Source organism: Bufo bufo, chromosome 2, assembly GCF_905171765.1.
Source record: "Bufo bufo chromosome 2, aBufBuf1.1, whole genome shotgun sequence".
In the NCBI taxonomy this organism is placed as follows: Eukaryota; Metazoa; Chordata; class Amphibia; order Anura; family Bufonidae; genus Bufo; species Bufo bufo.
The window spans coordinates 46,507,827-46,531,119 of record NC_053390.1 but is presented as its reverse complement, the minus strand read 5'-3'; the positions used below and the strand labels follow the sequence as shown (position 1 = coordinate 46,531,119).

The following is a 23,293-nucleotide window of genomic DNA, read 5'->3' as shown; positions in this document are numbered from 1 at the left end:
AGATACACCATTCTCGCCAGCTCTCTAAGGATGTCTCGTAGCCCAGTAATCGTCCCAGGGATCCCATATGGCATTGAAGAGAGCAATTTTGTCCTGAAACATAGCTGTGGAGTATTCCAGAGTTTGGACTTCCGTCACCCTAGCATACAAATCAGAAACCCTTGGTGGTTTGGGGCTTTTCCAACATCGAGGTATTAGACAACGGGCTGCTGTAAGTATCATCAGTAGTAACTTAAGTGAGTGTTTTTTAACTTGACGAAGTACCACATTAAGCAGGAAGGACATAGGGTCAGGCTGGATCTCCACTGCAAAAATGTCACTTAGAAAGGTGCCCACTCCAGTCCAGTAGGGGCATATCTTGGGACAGTCCCAATAGATATGAGGCAGTGTACCCCTATGTAAGCCGCACCTCCAGCACTCTCTCGGAACTACCGGATTCATTCTATGGAGGAGCTCAGGAGTGTGATACCAATGCATTAAAATGTTATATTGGTTCTCCTGATGTAGTACCGCCATTGAGGATTTCGCTGCCCTCCTCCATATTAGGCGCCACAGTGTGTCCGGTAGAGTCTTCCCCAGATATTCCTCCCACCGTACCATGTAGGAGTGCCGTTGGACCCAATCAGGAAAGGGGGTCAGTAATATGGAATAGATTTCAGAAATCAAACCCTTCGTGTGTGCCCCTTCCCTACAAAGGCGTTCAAAGGCAGTCGGCAGGGAGACTGTAACCCCTGAGAAAATGGACCGGGAAAAGTGACTAATTTGGATATAAAAGTAATTGGAGGAGGAGGGGAGATCATATTTGGTCTGGAGGGTTGAAAATGGCAAAAGGTCCCTAGTGAAGGGGTCTACAATATCTGCAAACCTGAACACCCCTCTTTGAAACCATGGTCTCGTCGTGGATGCGGTAAGACTAGTGGGGAGCTTAGGGTGATATAGAAAGGAGGTCATGGCGGAGTGGGTAGACACTAGAGGGAACCGACCACTACATACCTGCCATATGGATCTAGTGCAGGCCATGGGTCCTAAAAGATCCCTATTTGGTAGGGCGCCATGAGATCCTGACCATAGCATAGAGTTGGGATAAATCGGGGCTAGCCAGAGTCTTTCTATCTGGACCCAGACAGAGTACGGGTGCAGAGAAGCCCAGCCAGTGACATAGCGTAATTGGGCTGCCCAATAATATTTGGACAGATCCGGTACCCCTAATCCACCTTGGTGCTTACTTGATAGGAGGATTGACCTTGGGATTCTATGACGTTTCCCCGCCCATATGAATCTAAGGAGCTGAGATTGAGTGGATCTGAGGTCCCTAAGGGGGACTGCAATCGGAAGAGTTTCAAAGAGGTATAGTAGCTTTGGCAATATTGTCATTTTAGTCGCGGCAATGCGTCCCAGGAGAGACAGCGGGAGAGAGTGCCACTTATCCAGTAGACCCCTGATTTCTGCATATATGCGTGGGAAGTTGGCTTAATAAAGATCCCCATATCGGGGTGTAAGATCAACACACAGGTATCGCAAGGAATCCCTCTTCAATTGGGATGGGAAGTTCATCTTAAGAGAGTTCAGGACCGCCTGAGGAACATTGAGGGGGAGGGCCTCAGTTTTATGGGTGTTGACCTTATACCACGAGAGCCGACCGAATTTCTGTAGAATGGAGTGGAGATTTGGTAGGGAAACATGAAGTTTGGTAAGGGTAAGGAGGATGTCATCCGCGTATAGAGACAATTTGAATTCCTTGTCCCTAACCTAAACCCCTCTGACATCCGGGCAGGATCTGATTTTGGCCGCCAGGGGCTCGATACACATAGCAAAAAATAGAGGAGACAAGGGGCACCCTTGTCTCTTCCTGTTGGCAATGCATATGGGGCGAGACTGGGCATGAGAGAGTTTGATTGTCGCTGTGGGGGAGGAGTATAAGCTACGTATGGCGTGAACGAAGGGGCCAGAAAGACCGTATGTGTCACGGCTGAGGATGGGGGAAACCCTCAGCCGTGTGCCGAAGGATGAGGGTCGCTGCTTGACCAGGACAAACAGGATTAGGGAGCAGGTCACCTCCTACAGCGTCCCTAACCTGACCCTAACTCCTACCTGCATGGGCCGACCTTGAAGGTAGGAGGACCCATGCGCAGGAACCTCGGAGCCCTGACTTACCCTCCGACCGGTCCCTGGGCTAGGAGTCAGGGTAAGACATCCTGTTCCTTCTGGATACGGAGGAACAGGAGTCTCACTGGCCAAGCTGCAAGGAAGGGAGAACAAGTGCAACCTATGGCAATGGCAGGTACTTGCCACAAACATCACACTGACCTGCCACAGACAACCAAGCCTGGAACCCATGTGGAAATACAGCCCACAGACACAGGACTGAGCACACAACACACAACACATGGGAACCCAGGACCATAGGTGCAATAAAACAGCATAAAACCAAACACATCTTCAAGACACCAAAGGACATATATATATTTGCTTATGACCAGAAGGTTGGCCCCCACTGTCAGTTGGTAAGTAACCAGGAGGATGTCTACAGCCAGCATGGCTGAAACACCCTCTCTGGCTACTGCCTACAACTGAGGCTTTATAGGGCCAAGAGGCCACACCCAACAATCAGACACACCCCGTGACTCACACACACTGAAAGGGAGTTAACCCTTCCAAAACCACAGAAGGGAAAACATAACTTAAAGGGGAAGTGTCCAAACAACAAACACACTGTGGCTGTTGCCGCAGGCAACGACATGGGTGGCAAGCGTGTCCTGGGAGTCAGCCCGAAGGCCGGGACACTGCCACCACATGTACATCATACCACCAAACGTTGCCACGGACAGCCACAGTGCAGGGAAAATGTCAGTGCACACCAAACATAAACAAAGTGCACACAGACATACAAAAGTGCTTACAAACGCGCACACAACTCCGAGGGAACCGCACACATAGCTGTTGTCCGTGGCAACCGCACTTGAGGCTAACAACCTTATGCCTCAAGCTGCGGTTGATACTACAACCCAAAACCGCGGGCAACAGTATGCGGCTCCCAAGGAGTCACGGCCAAAACCGTGGCCGTGACAGTATGCTTGCAGTGTAGCAAAGAGGAATGGCCAGCTTAAACGGTCAAACGCCTTTTTGGAGTCTAAACTAAGAAGTAGCGCCTCCTCCCCCGAGCGAGATACAACATCTATCAGGTCAATGCTTCTGCGGGTGTTATCAGCTCCCTGGTGGCCTGGGACAAACCCCACCTGGTCTTTATGGATCAGGGCGGGGAGGAAAACATTTAGTCGGGAAGCCAGGACTTTGGTATAGATCTTAAGGTCTGAGTTAAGCAGGGCAATGGGCCTGTAATTTTGGCATTCGTGGGGATCTTTCCCAGGTTTCGGGATCATCGTGAGATAAGAGTGGGACATCGGTGCAGGTACATCATTGTCGGCTAGGAAATGTTTAAAAAGGGTCACTAAGTGAGGGGTTAGTTCGGTCTTGAAAGTCTTGTAGTATTTATATGAAAAGCTGTCAGGTCCTGGGGATTTACCTTCAGGCAATTGGTCTACTATTTCCCCTATCTCTTCAGGAGTGGCTGGACCATTAAGGATGGAGAGATTGGAGGCTGTCAGGGTAGGAAGGTGACAGGAGGCTAGGTACGACTGGAGTGTACTGTCTCTAAGTCCCTCATCTGAGAGGAGGTGGGAGAGTAGATTGTACAGGGCAGTGTAGTAGGTCAAGAACCTCTCCGCTATCACCCTAGGGTCATAGTGAATTGTTCCATCTGCCCCCTTAATAGCACTCGGACTCGCTTGGGGAGTGCGGTTCCTGAGTTGTCTGGCCAGTAGCGTGTGTGGTTTGTTCCCCCAGGCATAGTAACGCTGTCGCGTGTAAAGCAATAGCTTGTTGACACGACCTAAAGCTAGACTCTTTAGTTGGGCTCTAGTGATGACAATTCGTCTGAGTGTGGAGCGCGAGGGAGAAGCAGCCATCTTGCCCTCTAGGGTTCGCAGGCGGGAGGTAAGAGTCTTGACCAGGGCAACCGAGTCCCTCTTTAGTCTAGAGCTTATCCCAATACAATGACCCCTCATGACCGCCTTATGGGCCTCCCACAGAGGACGAACATCTCCCACTGACCCCTCATTCAAAGCAAAGTAGAACTTCAAATGTTCGCGAAGTTCCTCCCTAGTAATGGGCTGCTTCAAAAGGGGGTCATTAAGTCTCCAGTGGCATTGGCGGACATGACCCGATCCACTACTAATGTCGATCATTACTGGGGCGTGATCGGACCAGGTGATTTGGCCCATATCCGCCCCCTCCAATAACCGGAGGGTTGAGATTGTACCAAAAAAATTGTCGATACGAGTGTGGGATCCGTGTGGAGCAGAGTAAAAGGTGAAGGATCTGTCAGTTGGGTGGGAGATACGCCAGAGGTCATACAGGGAATTCTTCCGCACTAATTTACGAAAGTCCCTAGCCAAGCGATGCTGTGTCGCGTGCACCGGCCTACCCGGTAAAGCTAGGCGATCCATTGAGTCAGAGAAAATGGCATTAAAGTCCCCGCCCAGAAGTACCAAAGGCTCCGGAGAGTCTGCTCCTTCAACAAAAACCTTGCGGAAAATTCCGCTGAGAAAGCGGATCTGCGAAGTATTTGGGGCATAAATGTTACATAAAGTGATGGGTTTATCTGCTAAGTGACCGCAGAGAATAATATAACTGTCACGAGGGTGTCAAGAACCACGCCTGACTCCGTTATACCCAGGGTCAGGAAGTCGCAGCGGTTGGCTGCGCGCTCTATGTAAGATAGGGCTGTTTCCTTATGGTAGCTTTCTGGGTTTGCTTTGCAAACCCTTTTGGCTCACTCAGGGATCCGTAGCTTCTTCTCCTCAGCTGTTCCTTGTCCAGCACTCCCAAACCTCCTTATATTCCCCTCTCACACTTCTCTGGTTGCCAGATATAGAGAGCTTCCTGTCTGGACATCTATTCTGACCCTCTGGAGCTGTGTTGCTGCGTTCTTTAGGGAAAGCCAGGGTTTAGGCACGTGATCGCCGCACGGGTGAGGAACCCGTCTAGGGACGTCAGGGCAGTCAGGTGCCAGCTGCAAGGTGAGTCAGGGGTCACCACCTTACCCTCTCCCATGGGCAGGGCTTTCCCTTTTCCCTCCCTGTGCGTGACGCCGGTCATTACAATAACGCCCTTGGGGGTCCAGCGTTGAAGATTCAACTCTGAGGGGACACTGCGTGGATATCAAGATGGCGACCCCCGCCTTCCTACGGCAATGAGTAGCCGAGTAAGCAATAGGGTACAAGTGAGAGGCAAAACGGAAGGAGGAGCCGCCATCAAAGTGTGTTTCCTGCAGGAACACAACGTCTGCTTTAAGGGATTTCAGTTCCAAAAGCAAGAGCTTCCTCTTGGCATTGGAGTTGAGCCCCATGACATTGAGAGTTACGCACTTCACCATGAGGATATGTGATGGTATATATTATATGCAAGATACAGCTCCCCAGGATATTCCGTGCGCGTCAGCGGTGTCACACTAACGGAGCAACAGGTCACGGGTTAAATTGAGGTGTACGATCCCCACAGACAAGGGAGTTCAAGCTCCTATAATAGGAGAAAAATGGAAGAGACAAGAAGGGGGGGAGGGAGACAGGACAAGACAACACAAAATCAGACAAATAAGTAACAGTAAATAACTATTCCCAGGGAGGGAGTCCCTGCCAGGGGAAAACAAAAATCCCCTCAGGAGGTAAGAGTGTCAGAGACCAGCAGGTCAAGGCCGGTCAGAGAGTAAATCTCAGAAAACTTATATAATAAACGAAGAACTATAAGGGCCCTACGGAGAGCCCGCACCGTAAAGGAGCAGGAAAAAGTAGTCAGCATCTGGCCAAACAATACTGATAGACAACCCATATACTGATTCATCAGAGTCCAATGTCCCTGTGAACCTAGAGGGGGTAAGAGCATGGCTCAGGACAGCCATTTCCTCCAGGCCAGGAGCGGTCAGGCAGGCGGACGTAGTCCTGATGACAGAGGAGACCGCGGGGAAGAGGACGCACTTGAACTTGGTTTTCTTTTCCTGGCGACAGGTGACCAAGTGCATGGTGGCGGAGGCGCTGGGGACTCAAACTCCCGAATCAGAGATGTCAGGTATAGGGATTCCCAGCGACTTGCAAAAAGGGTGAAGATCCGCGAAGGAACGGAGAGTCTCTGTTCTTCCATGATGCCGGACCACCAGGGCAAAAGGGAATCCCCAGCGATAGGCGATCTGGCGGTTCCTGGGTGATGCAAGAAGAGGTTGGAGGTGTTTCCTTTTCTGGAGCGTAAACCAGGATAGGTCAGGAAAGAGCTGCACAGGAGCGCCATAAAAGTCAATGTTGCGCAGGGATCGTGCTTTAGCCATGATGGCTTCTTTAAGGGCAAAATCGTGGACGCAGCAAATTACGTCCCTGGGATGGGCAGCGGAGCCCTTGGGCTTGAGTGCCCTGTGCGGCCTGTCCAGCTTGATCTTATGCGAGGGTGGGTGCCCCAGGACCATATTAAACATGGCTTCTAGTGTGGCAAAGAGGTCTTCCTCTCCAGGTGCTTCCGGCAGGCCGCGTATCCTGATATTATTGCAATGGCCCCAGTTATCTAAGTCCTCCAAGTGCCGTCCCATGCCCGAAAGTACAGCTGTTTGGGCAGAGATAGATTCATGAAGAGCAGAAACGTACTGCCTGGTGTCATCATGGGCTTTTTCCAGAGAGTCCACCCGATCCACCACTAGTTTGATATCAGTGCGGACTGCTGCAATCTCGGCCCTGCAGGCTTCTGTAACTTCAGAGATAAGGGCCCGAAAATCCTCCTTTGTAGGAAAACGGCTAAAGTAGCTCGCCCAAGGTTGTGGGGGCTCGGGTGAGGCTGGTGGGCCAGTAACAGTGAGTGATGGAGGGCTTGGTGATCTGGCCCACATGTCAGAGGGCAGAGGGGAGCTGCTATCCCCTAGATCCAGCACAGGGGGGGACGGAGGAGGCTTGTCAGGCCGGGGTTTTTGCAGGGAAGCCCCAATATGGCTAGGTGTGTGGGCCACAGGGGAAGGATCCCAAACCCTAAGGGGAGACCCAGTACCTGTGCGTTCTGCCTCTTTACGCGGAACGGATCCAGGGGCCGCCATGACAGTGTCCACACTGTTATCGGCCGGCGGCAGATACTCCAGGGCAGCAGGGGGGAGCTGCAGAGCCGATATTCCACACAGGGAGGCCGCAGGTAAGGCTTCAGATTCCTGTGTAGAACTAGCAGAGGGCCACTGCTGTACCACTCTGCGCTCACTGTCTGAAGCGCGGGAGACAGGAGGAGGGAGGGAGGAATGGCGGGAGGCCCTCTGTGTCCTGGTGTGGCGCGGCGGATGGTCCTGGCAGGTGAGGGGGACCAAGGAGGGAGAGGGGTTCTCTTGGGTCCAGTTTTCTTCCCCATGTGGGCCAGTGTTGGAACGCTGCAGGCCAGTTAATTTCGGTGCGGGCAGGAGCCGGTCTTTCAAGCGGCAATCTCCAGCGGTGTCCAGACACGCCCCCTTATCCTGCTGCTTTTGTCAGCAGTCACATCATCAATAAATACAAGAGAACCAGTTCCATTGGCAGCGATACATGCCCACGCCATGACACTACCACCACCATGCTTCAATGATGAGGTGGTATGCTTAGGATCATGAGCAGTTTCTTTCCCTCTCCATACTCTTCTCTTCCCATCACTCTGGTACAAGTTGATCTTGGTCTCATCTGTCCATAGGATGTTGTTCCAGAACTGTCAAGGCTTTTTTAGATGTTGTTTGGCAAAGTCTAATCTGGCTTTCCTGTTTTAGAGACTCACCAATGGTTTACATCTTGTGGTGAACCCTCTGTATTCACTCTGGTGAAGTCTTCTCTTGATTGTTGACTTTGACACATATACACCTACCTCCTGGAGAGTGTTCTTGATCTGGCCAACTGTTTTGAAGCGTGTTTTCTTGACCAGGGAAAGAATTATTCGGTCATACACCACAATTGTTTTCCGTGGTCTTCCGGGTCTTTTGGTGTTGCTGAGCTGACGGATGTGTTCCTTCTTTTTAAGAATGTTCCAAATAGTTGTTTTGGCCACGCCTAATGTTTTTGCTATCTCTATGATGGGTTTTTTTTTTTTTTTTTTCATCCTAATGATGGCTTGCTTCACTGATAGTGACAGCTCTTTGGATCTCATCTTGAGAGTTGACAGCAACAGATTCCAAATGCAAATAGCACACTTGAAATTAACTCTGGACCTTTTATCTGCTCATTGTAATTGGGATAATGAGGGAATAACACACACCTGGCCATGGAACAGCTGAGAAGCCAATTGTCCCATTACTTTTGGTTCCTTAACAAGTGGGAGGCACATATGCAAACTGTTGTAATACCTACACCGTTCACCTTCAAATTAAAGCTGACAGTCTGCAGTTAAAGCACATCTTGTTTGTTTCATTTCAAATCCATTGTGACGGTGTATAGAGCCAAAAATGTTAGAATTTTTTCAATGGCCCAATATTTATGGACCTAACTGTATATTAAAACATAAAATGCAGGTACACAGTATTAAACAGTATAAGTTAACCCTTTCAAGAGAAATAAAGTAAGAAGTTTTAACTTTGCATAGGGGATATAGGCAAATGTCCACAAATGTCCAAATGTCAAAGTACTGCCTGCTCTAGGGCACTACATCTACTCTAGCTATTTGGAGCCCCAAATGGTTGATCAACCTGTATTTACTCATAATACCCTGTAAAAATGTTTCAAAATGAACCAGACAACCCCTTTAATGATATGATTATTCAGAAAAAAAATTCAAGACGTCTTTACCTTGTATTTGGAGCTGGAGGAGTAGCTTGTTCTCCACCGTATTGTGTAGAAACGAACGTCTGCTGTCTTTTGGTTCTTTAAGACAGAGTTGTCTGCCCAGCTGACTCTGATGGCATCATGCGTTAATGGAACTGCCTGAACACCTACTGGTGGGAGCATGGGGGTGGACATTTCTGGGACTGAGGTAGGAAAATCATCAATAAAAGGATAAAACTCAATTTCTGAGGGATCCAATGGGTCTGATAATCATGCATTAAATAATATAGTAATTAAAAAAATAATAATAAATAAATAATATATTTTCACAGCAAAGGAAAACACAATGGGTTAAATACAAAATAATGATAAGGGTGAGAATGGCATAGAGAAAGATAGAGAAAAAGAAAGAGCAATTAATTACAATTTTTGCTATATTTATTTTTGTGCTCAAAAAATGTAAAACTCTACTAATAAACATAATTTTTAGAAATAAAAAAATATAATAAAAACAAAAAAAAAATTACAAATCTAATAAATTAGGTACAGGAACATAAAACATCTTAGATCGGGATATCAAGATAGAGATCAAATTCCAATTATGCTAAAATAGAATTGTATACATTTTGCTGAATTCTGATATTTTCTTAAACCCCGAGCGTGATATTATTATAGGCTGTACGAGAAGGGAAATCACAAATCTCTTAATAGCTAATGTGACTCCCTGGAGACTGTTGGCAGCAGAAAATCACACTTTTGTATTGACTTCTGAAATGTCCTTGAGTTCTTCGCTGTAACAGATTATTTCTATACATGTTTCCATAGGGGTAGAAATCAATTATATAGTAATGAAAATGCATGGAGGCAGAGTCCATTAATTTCAGACACCTTGAAAGTTCAATTATAACTCAATAAACATTATAGCGGTATAACTAGTAACTTGTAATACACCAAAGTATATTTCTTCTTCCCGATAAGATTTCAGCAACTGCAAAAATTATTTTTGCTTCCAAAGACTTCCAATTAAAAAACTAATATTATTATTATTATTACAGGTGAAACTTGAAAAATTAGAATATCGTGCAAAAATTCATTTATTTCAGTAATGCAACTTAAAAATAGAATATTGTGAAAAGGTTCAATATTTTAGGCTCAAAGTGTCATACTCTAGTCAGCTAATGAATCCATACCCCCTGAGCAAAGGGTTCCTTAAAATTGTGATTTTGGGGTTTTCATAAGCTGTAAGCCATAATCATCCAAATTATAACAAATAAAGGCTTGAAATATCTCACTTTGCATGTAATGAGTCTATCTCATATGTTAGTTTCACCTTTGAAGTTGCATTACTGAAATAAATGAACTTTGCACGATATTCAAATTTTTCGATTTTCACCTGTATATTATTATTTTTATTATTATTATATTTTTTTTTACTTATTGCATTTATATGATAATATTTATATTTTCATTATTAGTCAAGACATGTTATTATTATTATTATTTGTTACATTTATATAATATTTATATTATCATTAGTCAATGCATTTTATTATTATTATTATTATTATAATAATAATAATAATAATAATAATAATTATTATTATTATAATTATATGAAATGTGTTATTATTATTATTATTATTATTATATTTTTTATGTTTTGTTGTTATTTTATTATTGTCGATAGCATCAATATTAGTTCTGGAAGTTGGTTTAGGCTACCCGCTGCCTGCGGGTCCACACTATTTCCATGACCTTACCTTTCTTCTTGGCTTGAGGTAGCCTGAAATGAGTGGGATGAGATGAGCAGCTATGAAAAAAGAAAAATAAAGGCCAATAGAAAACAAAATTCTTTTATTTTTTTAAAAGCAGAGCTGGTCATCTTGCACCAGTCATCTTAGGATACGAATGTCTCAAGCCAAGACGAAAGGTAAGGAAGGACACATCTGTATAACAAAAAAGTTCTAGTCAACTTGAGAATCCAGATCAATTGTCACATGACTTTACTTCCCATTGGGAAACACTGAGGTTTGGAGGCATCATGGTAATAATGCAATTTTACTGCCAGTCACAAATGACCTTTTATCATCATGGAGACATAACCTTGACTTTAGACAGAATCATAAACTTGAAGAAACACTGCTTGAAAGCCTTAGCCTCAGGCAGGCATCTGAAACCATAGTGTGTGCTACAGAGGGAATGAGGTACTTCATATCAAATGCATGACTATCCATGTAATACATGGAAGGACCAGGTCTGCAAGTGTGAGAGCTGCTGCTCTGGCTCATCGATCTGGGTCCTGAGAGAAACCACCCCGCTCCACTATGTCCAAACAGCCTAATGACATAAGGTCATAATAAAAATCTGAACATTTGATAGATTTAGGAACATCTTTACATTTATAGAATTCCAAACAAGAATGCAATTTTTTTATACTGGTTATTAGCGACTAATGGCTCCAATTATTTAAGAATTGGGGGGAGGGCTGTAGAAAGAAAACAGTCCCTGATTACTAAGACCATGTGGTGCCACATCACTAAGACACACTGTACAATTATGATCAGTGGGAGTTGAACCTCAAGGATCTCCCTTGATCTCACAAAGGCCGCCAAAGGTTAACACAGACGTAACCGGCAGCACCAACCAGCAACACTTAAACCACTCCTACTCGCCTCCAGTACAGTTGCACCGAACATTAGGTGCAACAACAACAGGTGAGAAGTACCACTCTTCCTGTATTTGGAAGCTTGTTCTGAACCTACTCACCCTATGAGCGCCTTTTTCCTCCTATGGCCACTTTTTTCTTGATCTCACAAACCAAGGGGCAGATGATTCCAAACAATACAGAAGTGATAGCATATTCTAATAATATGCCATCAGTTGCTATACTGGGAATACCCCTCTAAATGTTAAAGGGAGTCTCACCTGTACTGACCATTATAGAACACTAACACGCTTATCAGCATTATACTGGAATGCTACTTACTGTTTAGCTGTCCGTCGCTTATTTTCTTCAAAAATCACTTCTATTCAATATGCAAATTAGGTCTGAAAGTGCCCAGGGGCAGCGTTCAAGCGGCCAGTGCCCAGGCCCCTCGTCGTTATTCATATGAAACCCTTACCCTTTCACCCCTCTAGCCCACCCTAGGTTCTTCAGAAATCCAGCGCCAGCGCCGTTCACAAGATTCGCAACGCCTGCGCACTTCATTCCCCATTACGGCACATGTGCATTAAACGCTCTTGTGCTTCTGCCCATAATGGGGAATGAAGTGCGCAGGCACGGCGAATCTTGTGAACAGCACTGGAGCTGGATTTCTGAAGAACCTAGTGTTTTTTTAAGCAAAACAGTAAGTAGCATTTCAGATGAATGTCAGATGAAATGCTGAATGTAAAAATTAATTCCCCATTAACCACCTCCGGACCGCCTAACACAGATTCGCGTTCCGGAGGTGGCAGCCCTGCGCTCAGCGACGCATATACGCGTCATCTCGCGATGGCCGAGATTTCCTGTGAACGTGCGCACACAGGCGCGCGCGCTCACAGGAACGGAAGGTAAGAGAGTGGATCTCCAGCCTGCCAGCGGCGATCGTTGACACATCGCTGGCAGGCTGGAGATGTGATTTTTTTAACCCCTAACAGGTATATTAGACGCTGTTTTGATAACAGCGTCTAATATACCTGCTACCTGGTCCTCTGGTGGTCCCCTTTGTTTGGATCGACCAGCAGAGGACACAGGCAGCTCAGTAATATGTTGCACCAAGCACCACTACACTACACCCCCCCCTGTCACTTATTAACCCCTTATTCACCCTTGATCACCCCTGATCACCCCATATAGACTCCCTGATCACCCCCCTGTCATTGATTACCCCCCTGTCATTGATCACCCCCCTGTAAAGCTCCATTCAGATGTCCGCATGATTTTTACGGATCCACTGATAGATGGATCGGATCCGCAAAACGCATACGGACGTCTGAATGGAGCCTTACAGGGGCGTGATCAATGACTGTGGTGATCACCCCATATAGACTCCCTGATCACCCCCCTGTCATTGATTACCCCCCTGTCATTGATCACCCCCCTGTAAAGCTCCATTCAGATGTCCGCATGATTTTTACGGATCCACTGATAGATGGATCGGATCCGCAAAACGCATACGGACGTCTGAATGGAGCCTTACAGGGGCGTGATCAATGACTGTGGTGATCACCCCATATAGACTCCCTGATCACCCCCCTGTCATTGATTACCCCCCTGTCATTGATCACCCCCCTGTAAAGCTCCATTCAGATGTCCGCATGATTTTTACGGATCCACTGATAGATGGATCGGATCCGCAAAACGCATACGGACGTCTGAATGGAGCCTTACAGGGGCGTGATCAATGACTGTGGTGATCACCCCATATAGACTCCCTGATCACCCCCCTGTCATTGATTACCCCCCTGTCATTGATCACCCCCCTGTAAAGCTCCATTCAGATGTCCGCATGATTTTTACGGATCCACTGATAGATGGATCGGATCCGCAAAACACATACAGGCGTCTCCCTGGAGCCTTCCAGGGGGGGTGATCACCCCATATAGACTCCCTGATCACCCCCCTGTCATTGATCACCCCCCCTGTCATTGATCACCCCCCCTGTCAGGCTGCATTCAGATGTCCATATGATTTTTACGGATACATGGATCGGATCCGCAAAACACATACGGACATCTGAATGGAGCCTTATAGGGGGGTGATCAATGACAGGGGGGTGATCACCCCATATAGACTCCCTGATCACCCCCCTGTCATTGATCACCCCCCTGTCATTGATCACCCCCCTGTCATTGATCACCCCTCTGTAAGGCTCCATTCAGACATTTTTTTTGGCCCAAGTTAGCGGAAATTATTATTTTTTTCTTACAAAGTCTCATATTCCACTAACTTGTGTCAAAAAATAAAATCTCACATGAACTCCTCATACCCCTCACGGAATACAAATGCGTAAAATTTTTTAGACATTTATATTACAGACTTCTTCTCACGCTCTAGAATGCCAGGGCAGTATAAATACCCCACATGTGACCCCATTTCGGAAAGAAGACACCCCCAGGTATTCCCAACTTCTCCTGAATACGGCGATACCACATGTGTGACACTTTTTTGCAGCCTAGGTGGGCAAAGGGGCCCACATTCCAAAGAGCACCTTTCGGATTTCACTGGTCATTTACCTACTTACCACACATTAGGGCCCCTGGAAAATGCCAGGGCAGTATAACTACCCCACAAGTGACCCCATTTTGGAAAGAAGACACCCTAAGGTATTCCGTGAGGGGCATGGCGAGTTCCTAGAATTTTATATTTTTTGTCACAAGTTAGCGGAAAATGATGATTTTTTATTTATTTTTTTCCTTACAAAGTCTCATATTCCACTAACTTGTGACAAAAAATAAAAACTTCCATGAACTCACTATGCCCATCACGAAATACTTTGGGGTGTCTTCTTTCCAAAATGGGGTCACTTTTGGGGTAGTTATACTGCCCTGGCATTCTAGGGGCCCAAATGTGTGGTAAGAAGTTTGAAATCAAAATGTGTAAAAAATGACCGGTGAAATCCGAAAGGTGCTCTTTGGAATATGGGCCCCTTTGCCCACCTAGGCTGCAAAAAAGTGTCACACATCTGGTATCTCCGTATTCAGTAGAAGTTGGGGAATGTGTTTTGGGGTGTCCTTTTACATATACCCATGCTGGGTGAGAGAAATATCTTGGCAAAAGACAACTTTTCCCATTTTTTTATACAAAGTTGTCTTTTGCCAAGATATTTCTATCACCCAGCATGGGTATATGTAAAATTACACCCCAAAACACATTCCCCAACTTCTCCTGAATACGGAGATACCACATGTGTGACACTTTTTTGCAGCCTAGGTGGGCAAAGGGGCCCATATTCCAAAGAGCACCTTTCGGATTTCACCGGCCATTTTTTACAGAATTTGATTTCAAACTCCTTACCACACATTTGGGCCCCTAGAATGCCAGGGCAGTATAACTACCCCACAAGTGACCCCATTTTGGAAAGAAGACACCCCAAGGTATTCGCTGATGGGCATAGTGAGTTCATGGAAGTTTTTATTTTTTGTCACAAGTTAGTGGAATATGAGACTTTGTAAGAAAATAAAAAAAATAAAAAAAATCATCATTTTCCACTAACTTGTGACAAAAAATAAAAAGTTCTATGAACTCACTATGCCCATCAGCGAATACCTTAGGGTGTCTACTTTCCGAAATGGGGTCATTTGTGGGGTGTTTGTACTGTCTGGCCATTGTAGAACCTCAGGAAACATGACAGGTGCTCAGAAAGTCAGAGCTGCTTTAAAAAGCGGAAATTCACATTTTTGTACCATAGTTTGTAAACGCTATAACTTTTACCCAAACCATTTTTTTTTACCCAAACATTTTGTTTTTATCAAAGACATGTAGAACAATAAATTTAGAGCAAAATTTATATATGGATGTGTTTTTTTTGCAAAATTTTACAACTGAAAGTGAAAAATGTCATTTTTTTGCAAAAAAATAGTTAAATTTTGATTAATAACAAAAAAATTAAAAATGTCAGCAGCAATGAAATACCACCAAATGAAAGCTCTATTAGTGAGAAGAAAAGGAGGTAAAATTCATTTGGCTGGTAAGTTGCATGACCAAGAAATAAACGGTGAAAGTAGTGTAGGTCAGAAGTGTAAAAAGTGGCCTGGTCTTTCAGGGTGTTTAAGCTATGGGGGCTGAGGTGGTTAAAAGTGACCAGTCTGACCCAGGAAGAAGTTCAACAGCGACTTAAAAAGATTAAAATAGACAAATCGCCACGACCGGATGGCATACACCCTCGTATCCTAAGGGAATTAAGTAATGTCATAGCCAGACCCTTATTTCTGATATTTGCAGACTCTATACTGACAGGGAGTGTTCCACAGGATTGGCGCATAGCAAATGTGGTGCCAATATTAAGAAAGGGTCCAAAAACAGACCCTATAAACTATAGGCCGGTAAGTTTAACATCTGTCATGGGTAAACTGTTTGAAGGTTTTCTAAAAGATGCTATCTTAGAACATCTCAACGGAAATAGGCAAATAACGCCATATCAGCATGGCTTCATGAGGGATCGGTCATGCCAAACTAATTTAATCAGTTTCTATGAGGAGGTAAGTTCTAGACTTGACAGCAGCGAATCAATGGATGTCATATATCTGGACTTCTCCAGAGCATTTGACACTGTACCACATAAAAGGTTAGTATATAAAATGAGAATGCTCAGACTGGGAGAAAACGTCTGTATGTGGGTAAGTAACTGGCTCAATGATAGAAAACAGAGGGTGGTTATTAACGGTACACACTCAGATTGGGTCACTGTCACTAGTGGGGTACCTCAGGGGTCAGTATTGGGCCATATTCTCTTCAATATATTTATTAATGATCTTGTAGAAGGCTTGCATAGTAAAATATAAATTTTCGCAGATGACACTAAACTGTGTAAAGTAATTAACACTGAAGAGGACAGTATACTACTACAGAGGGATCTGGATAGATTGGATGCTTGGGCAGATAAGTGGCAGATGAGGTTTAACACTGACAAATGTAAAGTTATGCACATGGGAAGGAATAATGCAAGTCACCCGTACATACTAAATGGTAAAACACTCGGTAACACTGACATGGAAAAGGATCTAGGAATTTTAATAAACAGCAAACTAAGCTGCAAATACCAGTGTCAGGCAGCTGCTGCCAAGGCCAATAAGATAATGGGTTGCATTAAAAGGGGCATCCAGTATTTTTTGCCCTATAAGACGCACCGGCCCATAAGACGCACCTAGGTTTTTGAGGAGGAAAATAAGAAAAAAAATTTTTTAACCAAAAGCTGTGCTTTTGGTGGGGTTTGAACTAATGGTGGTCTGTGCATGACACTACTATGGGGGATCTGTGGATGGCACTGCTATTGGGGGATCTGTGTGTGGCACTGTTATGGGGAATCTGTGGATGGCACTGGTATGGGGGGTGATCTGTGGATGGCACTGGTATGGGGGGGTAATCTGTGGATGGCACTGTTATGGGGGGGTGATCTGTGGATGGCACTGTTATGGGGGGTGGATCTGTGGATGGCACTGCTATATATGTGTCATCACAGATCCCCCACCCCATAACAGTGCCATCCACATATCCCCCACCCCATAATAGTGGTATCCACAGATGCCCTAATATACCGGAGCTAAACCTGTGGGAGGGGCCGGTGTCATGCAAATGCGGCGGGGCCGATGCGGTCACTGTTCTCCGGCCCTGCCGCTCACTCACTGCTTTATTGCCTAAACCTTTTATAATAATAACTTTAATTGAAGTTCTTATCCGATCCCCAGCCCCATCTGTACTACTTACTAAATGTCCTGTAGCAGGCAGAGCAGGGCGGGCGGACGTAACTCACTGATGTCACGTGCCTGCGCCCCCTACTTTATGAATGAAGACTGCGATGTAAAATGGGAGCATTCGCCCCATAAGACGCAGGTGCATTTTTCCCCCACTTTTGGGGGGGGGGGGGGGGAGTTCGTCTTATGGGGCGAAAAATACGGTAGATGCCCGTGATAAGAACATAGTCCTACCACTTTACAAATCGCTAGTCAGATCACACATGGAGTACTGTGTACAGTTCTGAGCTCCTGTGAACAAGGCAGACATAGCAGAGCTGGAGAGGGTCCAGAGGAGGGAAAACTAAAGTAATAACTGGAATGGGGCAACTACAGTACCCTGAAAGATTATCAAAATTAGGGTTATTCACTTTAGAAAAAAGATGACTGAGGGGAGATCTAATTACTATGTATAAATATTTCAGTGGTCAGTACAGAGATCTATCCCATCATCTATTTATCCCCAGGACTGTGACTGTGACGAGGGGACATCCTCTGCGTCTGGAGGAAAGAAGGTTTGTACACAAACATAGAAGAGGATTCTTTACGGTAAGAGCAGTGAGACTATGGAACTCTCTGCCTGAGGAGGTGGTGATGGTGAGTTCACTATAAGAGTTCAAGAGGGGCCTGGATGTATTTCTGGAGTGTAATAATATTACAGGCTATAGCTACTAGAGAGGGGTCGTTGATCCAGGGAGTTATGGAGTTATTCTGATGCCTGATTGGAGTCAGGAAGGAATTCTTTATTCCCCTAAAGTGGGGAAAATTGGCTTCGACCTCACAATTTTTTTTTTGCCTTCCTCTGGATCAACTTGCAGGTTGACAGGCCGAACTGGATGGACAAATGTCTTTTTTCGGCCTTATGTATTATGTTACTATATGTTATGTAATGTGGGGACTATAATGCTGATAATGGTGTTAGTGTTCTATAATGGTCAGTATAGGTGAAAGACTCCCTTTAATGATAATCTTAACTAAACTAGAATTATAAATGGTAAATCTATGATAGGTAGGCATTCACATTCACTCTTCGTCTGTCCTTTGTATTGTGAGTATAAATAAATAATAAAAAAAAATAGTAAAATACATTTAAAAATATAAAAACATAAAAATAATATCTAAGACTAAGAACAAAATGTATAAAAATCTAACAAGTCAAATACTTTCAGAACAAAATAAAATATATCATTTGGCTTAGCCAGTCGGGTCTTGTTTATCCCACAGAGTGAGTGATGTTATCTGTATTGATTCTCACTCCAGAATATTTCTTTGCTAAATTGTTTTCAGAAAACAAGTGATATATATTATAATATCTTACAATGAAATAGAAATTACATATTGATTTGGCCCAGATGATGGGACATTGGACACTTGAAATGAAAAGCCGAGCTCCCTGGACTGTGTCTTTTGGGAATACTTCATTAAAAAAATCTACATCGTTAAAACTGTTTCTCCCTTGTATTTGATCGGAATATTTCATAGGGTTACCTTTTGGAAAATTGCATGCCTTGTTTTCGGATTTTTGTGCTCTCATTGACATATAGCTCATACTAGTGAGGAACAACCTTAGAATATTCCATCAAATGCAGGCACATGTAATACACACAGATGATGAAACCACGCTAGATTACATACATCGATCCCAAAAAAATCTACAAAAATGTATGAAATCCTAAAAATATAAAAAATTTGCAAAAATAAAACCCACTTTTTTTTAGAGAGAGAGAAATAGAAGCTTTCAAGGCAATCAGAACACGTTTGATTCAGGTCGCATTTATTTGGACCTAAATTGAATCAGACAGTCGATTCGGATGAATCGAACCTGAATTGAATTTTAATTAAGGATAATGAATTTTATTATATTTTATCTATGATAGAGGCACTAAAATAATTATACAATTGAATACTGAATTACCTTGCTACAATTTTGCTTAGATAGAAATAAAATTACATGTAGATAATAGGACTTTTTTTTTTTTTTTTTCAAGATTTTGCCTTTTGGTCAATGTAATCAATAGCTACTGGACCAAATAAAAATTTGAAATTAGAATTTTTATTTGATTCTAAAATTAAATTTTGAGGGGATTGTTGCTTTCTTTAATTTACTAAACAAAAACTTTATGAATTTGATGTAAAGACCTAATATTTTTGTCAAACATTTTTTTGTTTATATAAAAAATTGTATATCTGCTTGGAGAGCCTGTTGCGTTCTGTTAATGCATACAGCATAGTAAACAATCTGTTATTCGATTTTCTGTAAAGGACTGTCTTTACTGTGTCATGTGTAATACTTTAATGAACAATAATTATAACACATTAAGCTGCGTGGTTTAATTTCTATGCACTTACCTGATCTTTTTTGTGCAATTATAGGCGAAAAAAATAAGGATGCAAACAAAAATGGAAAGATAATAATTCAATGAAAAGCACATTTATTTTTTCAACTTACCAGTTTGAGATCGAGTTGTGGCGCTCTCATATAGGGGGACCCCTTCTCCAGCGTTATTAAAAGCTTTCAGTGAAATCACATAATGGGAGCTTGGTTCTGCAAACAAAACAAAAATACATTAATTAATAAAATGGCAGCCGTCATGGGAGGACATAGAAGAGCAATGTAAAATGTTGTCTACTTAGATTAAAATGTAAAAAATGTATAATAATAAAATAATAAATACTGTTTTTCTTTATTGACTTGATGGTAGCTTCTTGACATTGAGTGCTACAACATCAATTTTCAACTGTATTTTATTGTAGAATATAACACTGTGTCCTTGTAACCTGAACTTTCTTTATTCCACTTAAATACTGTAAGAGCCCCGTCATTCAAGTTTTTTAAGCAGGATGGATTGAGTGCAGTTTATATTCCTTTTAAAAACAGGAACTATTCTAGAAGTAAGAGGTCAACCTATGCTGAATTATGAGCATCTTATTGCTAAGTAGGAGATAATCTTAAAAAGAACATCTTACCGCTGATATTACAAGGCAGTTGGAATTAAAGAAGCAGATTCTGCAATGGCCAATAATCTGCAGATTAAACTGTAAGAATCAGGAGCACACAAGTTCATAGGCGGAGGTAGTCGGTTTCCATGTATTGCTATTTCAAACTCACATATATACTTAAATGAACAGCTGTTGTGTAGACTTACTAGGATGAAGAAGAATAACCGAAGAAAGAATAAAAAGTTATATAGAATGATATTCTGCACAGCTTTACAATTAGGGAAGTAACCAGCAAGTAAAATGATAAGTATAAACACAAATGAGGCAAAAGAACAGAAGACCCTGTCCATAAGAGCTTACACTCTACAGAAGTGAGGACCCTGCCCATAACAGTGTACACTCTACAGGAGAGAGGATCCTGCCTATAAGAGCTTACACTCTACTGGAGAGAGGTCCCTGACCATAAGAGCTTGCATTCTACAAGAGAGAAGACCCTGCTCATCAGAGCTTAAACTCTACAGGAGAGAGGTCCCTGCCCATAACAGTATACACTTTACAGAAGAGAGATCCCTGCCCACAAGAGCATACACTCTACAGGAGAGAGGTCCCTGCCCATAGGAGATTGCACTCTACAGGAGAGAGGTACCTACCCATAAGAGCTCATTCTGTACAGAAGAGAGGTCCCTGCCCATAGGAGTTTACACTGTACAGAAGAGAGGTCCCTGTCTATAAGAGCGCACACTCTACAGGAGAGAGGTCTCTGCCCATAAAAGCTTGCACCCTACAGGAGAGAGGACCATGCCCAAGGGACCTTACACTCTACTGGAAAGAGGTATCTACCCATAAGAGCTTACAATGTAAGTGGAATAGGGGGAGTGACATAAAAAGTGCATAGTGAAAATTTGGTTTTGAGGATCAACTCCTAGCGTTGGCAGCAGAAATATAGATAAAGCTGCACGGACCCATCACTCTGTATGTATCTGTTAGTAGTGATGGACGAACATCGGCCGGGACGGTTCGTGAACGCGATCAAATGTTCGCAAACCGCAAGTTTGGGGCGGGTCCCATTCATTTTAATGGCAGGCGAACCTGGAAAACCTTCAGTTCATATTTGCAGCCATCAAATACTTACTAGAAGTGTACAAATAGTCCCAAAACATGGACAGTGACATACTAGAGGGGGATCAATGACAAAAATTTCCACAAAAAATATGTATTTTAATCAGGGGCCATTTTTATGCGTCTTAAAGGAAAATTCTCAAAAATGTGCCCTGCTGGAGCCTAGAAATTTTTTATTTTAGGCCATAAGGGAATCGGTCACGATCCCCCCTGCTGCGCTGAACGCCCTTTCGGACAGGACGCTGACGAGGAGCAAGCCAAGAGTTCCATGGCAAATTGTGCCAGCTCTGGCCACAGGTCAAGCCTGCACACCCAGTAGTCCAGGGGTTCCTCGCTTCTCAGAGCATCCACATCGGCCGTTAACCTGATGTAGTTGGACACCTGTCGGTCTAGGCGTTCCCTGAGGCTGGATCCGGAGGGCGGCTGTCGATGGGTTGCTTGCAAGAATGATCTCATATCTGAAGTGACCAACACATCTTCAAACCGCCCTCTTCTTGCATGCGTGGTAGGATTGGTACCTGCACCTGTTTCTCTGTGGGTAGAAATTCCTTTGCCAGTGCCTGCAAAAGCAGAATGCAACACATCTCGCAGCAAGGCCTGGAAATGCTGCATTCTGATAGCCCTATGTGATGCTAGTAACATGTCCGCCATTTTGTGTTTGTATCGGGGGTCTAAGTACGTTGCCACCCAGTACTGGTCCTTGCCATTTATGCTTTTTTTTTCTGGGGTCCCTCTTCAAACACTGGAGCATGAAGGCCCCCACTTGCACTAAATTGGTAGCAGTGGAGTGCCCTGGCTCCTGCTTATCGCACAGGAGAATGTCATCCTCGGTCTCCTCCCTCCAGCTACGGACAACACCAGGGATCCCTGAAAAGTGTAAAGCCTGCTCTTCTTGATCCTCCTCCTCCTCCTACCCCCAGCCACCATCCTCCTCTGACTCCTCTTCAGACTCCTGCTGACTTGTCTCAGATGAAGTAGCCCCCCCCTGGGAATTCATTCAGCATTGTAACTTCCTCATCTTCCAGCTCCTGCTCCTCGACGGCTTAATCAATGACACAACGCAATGCACGCTCCAGAAAGAAGGCGTAAGGTACGATGTTACTGATGGTGCCCTGGCTGCTACTGACCAGTTTGGTGATCTCATCAAATGGGCGCAGAAGTCTGCATGCGTCGCGCATGAGCAGCCACTGGCGCGGTGAAAAGAAACCAAGCTCCCCAGAACCTGTCATGCTGCAGAGTTCGTACAAGTAGTCATTAACGGCACTTTGCTGCTGGAGCAGCCTATCAAGCATATACAAGGTGGAGTTCCAGCGCGTCGGGCTGTCACAAATCAGACATCTTACGGGCAGGTGGTGTCGCCGCTGAACGTCAGCAAGGCGAGCCATGGCCATGTAAGATCTAAAATGGCCAAGATTTTCCTGGACTACCGCAAGATAAGAGCAGTAGAAGTATAGAAGAGCAGTATTTGTGGAAGCAAGTATATTGCAGGCCTCAATCAATATTTGGTGGAGGTTGGTATATCAAACCCCTTAATCAATATTTGGTGGAAGCCGGTGTATCGCAGGCCTCAATCTCTATTTGGTGGAAGCCAGTATATCAATCCCCTATATCAGTATTTTGTGGAAACAGGTATATAGAAGCCCTTAATGAGTATTTGCTGGAAGCAGCCATATCAAACCCCTTAATCAATATTTGGTGGAAGCTGGTGTATGGCAGCCCTCAATCAATAATGGAAGCTTGTATATCAATCCCCTCTATCAGTATTTTGTGGAAACAGGTATATAGAACCCCTTAATGAGTATTTGCTGGAAGCCGATATATCAAACCCTTTAATCAATATTTGCTGGAAGCTGGTGTATCGCAGGCTTCAATAAACTTTTGGTGGAAGCCGGTATATCAATCCACTCTATCAGTATTTTGTGGAAAGAGGTATATAGAACCCCTTAATGAGTATTTGCTGGAAGCAGGTATATCAAACCCCTTAATCAATATTTGGTGGAAGCCGG

The 23,293-nt window shown here is 44.2% G+C and overlaps 1 protein-coding gene across 1 annotated transcript in view; it reads right to left on the bottom strand.

Annotated features, from left to right (window-relative positions):
* Positions 1 to 23,293, bottom strand: part of DCC (DCC netrin 1 receptor) — a 507,302-nt gene that overhangs the window by 84,272 nt on the left and 399,737 nt on the right. The window contains exons 18-19 of the mRNA XM_040419605.1: positions 19,678 to 19,773; positions 8,820 to 9,058 (exon numbers count right to left, since the gene is read on the bottom strand). Of these exons, the coding sequence (XP_040275539.1) occupies positions 8,820 to 9,058; positions 19,678 to 19,773 (335 nt within the window). The remainder of the gene's footprint in view (positions 1 to 8,819; positions 9,059 to 19,677; positions 19,774 to 23,293) is intronic.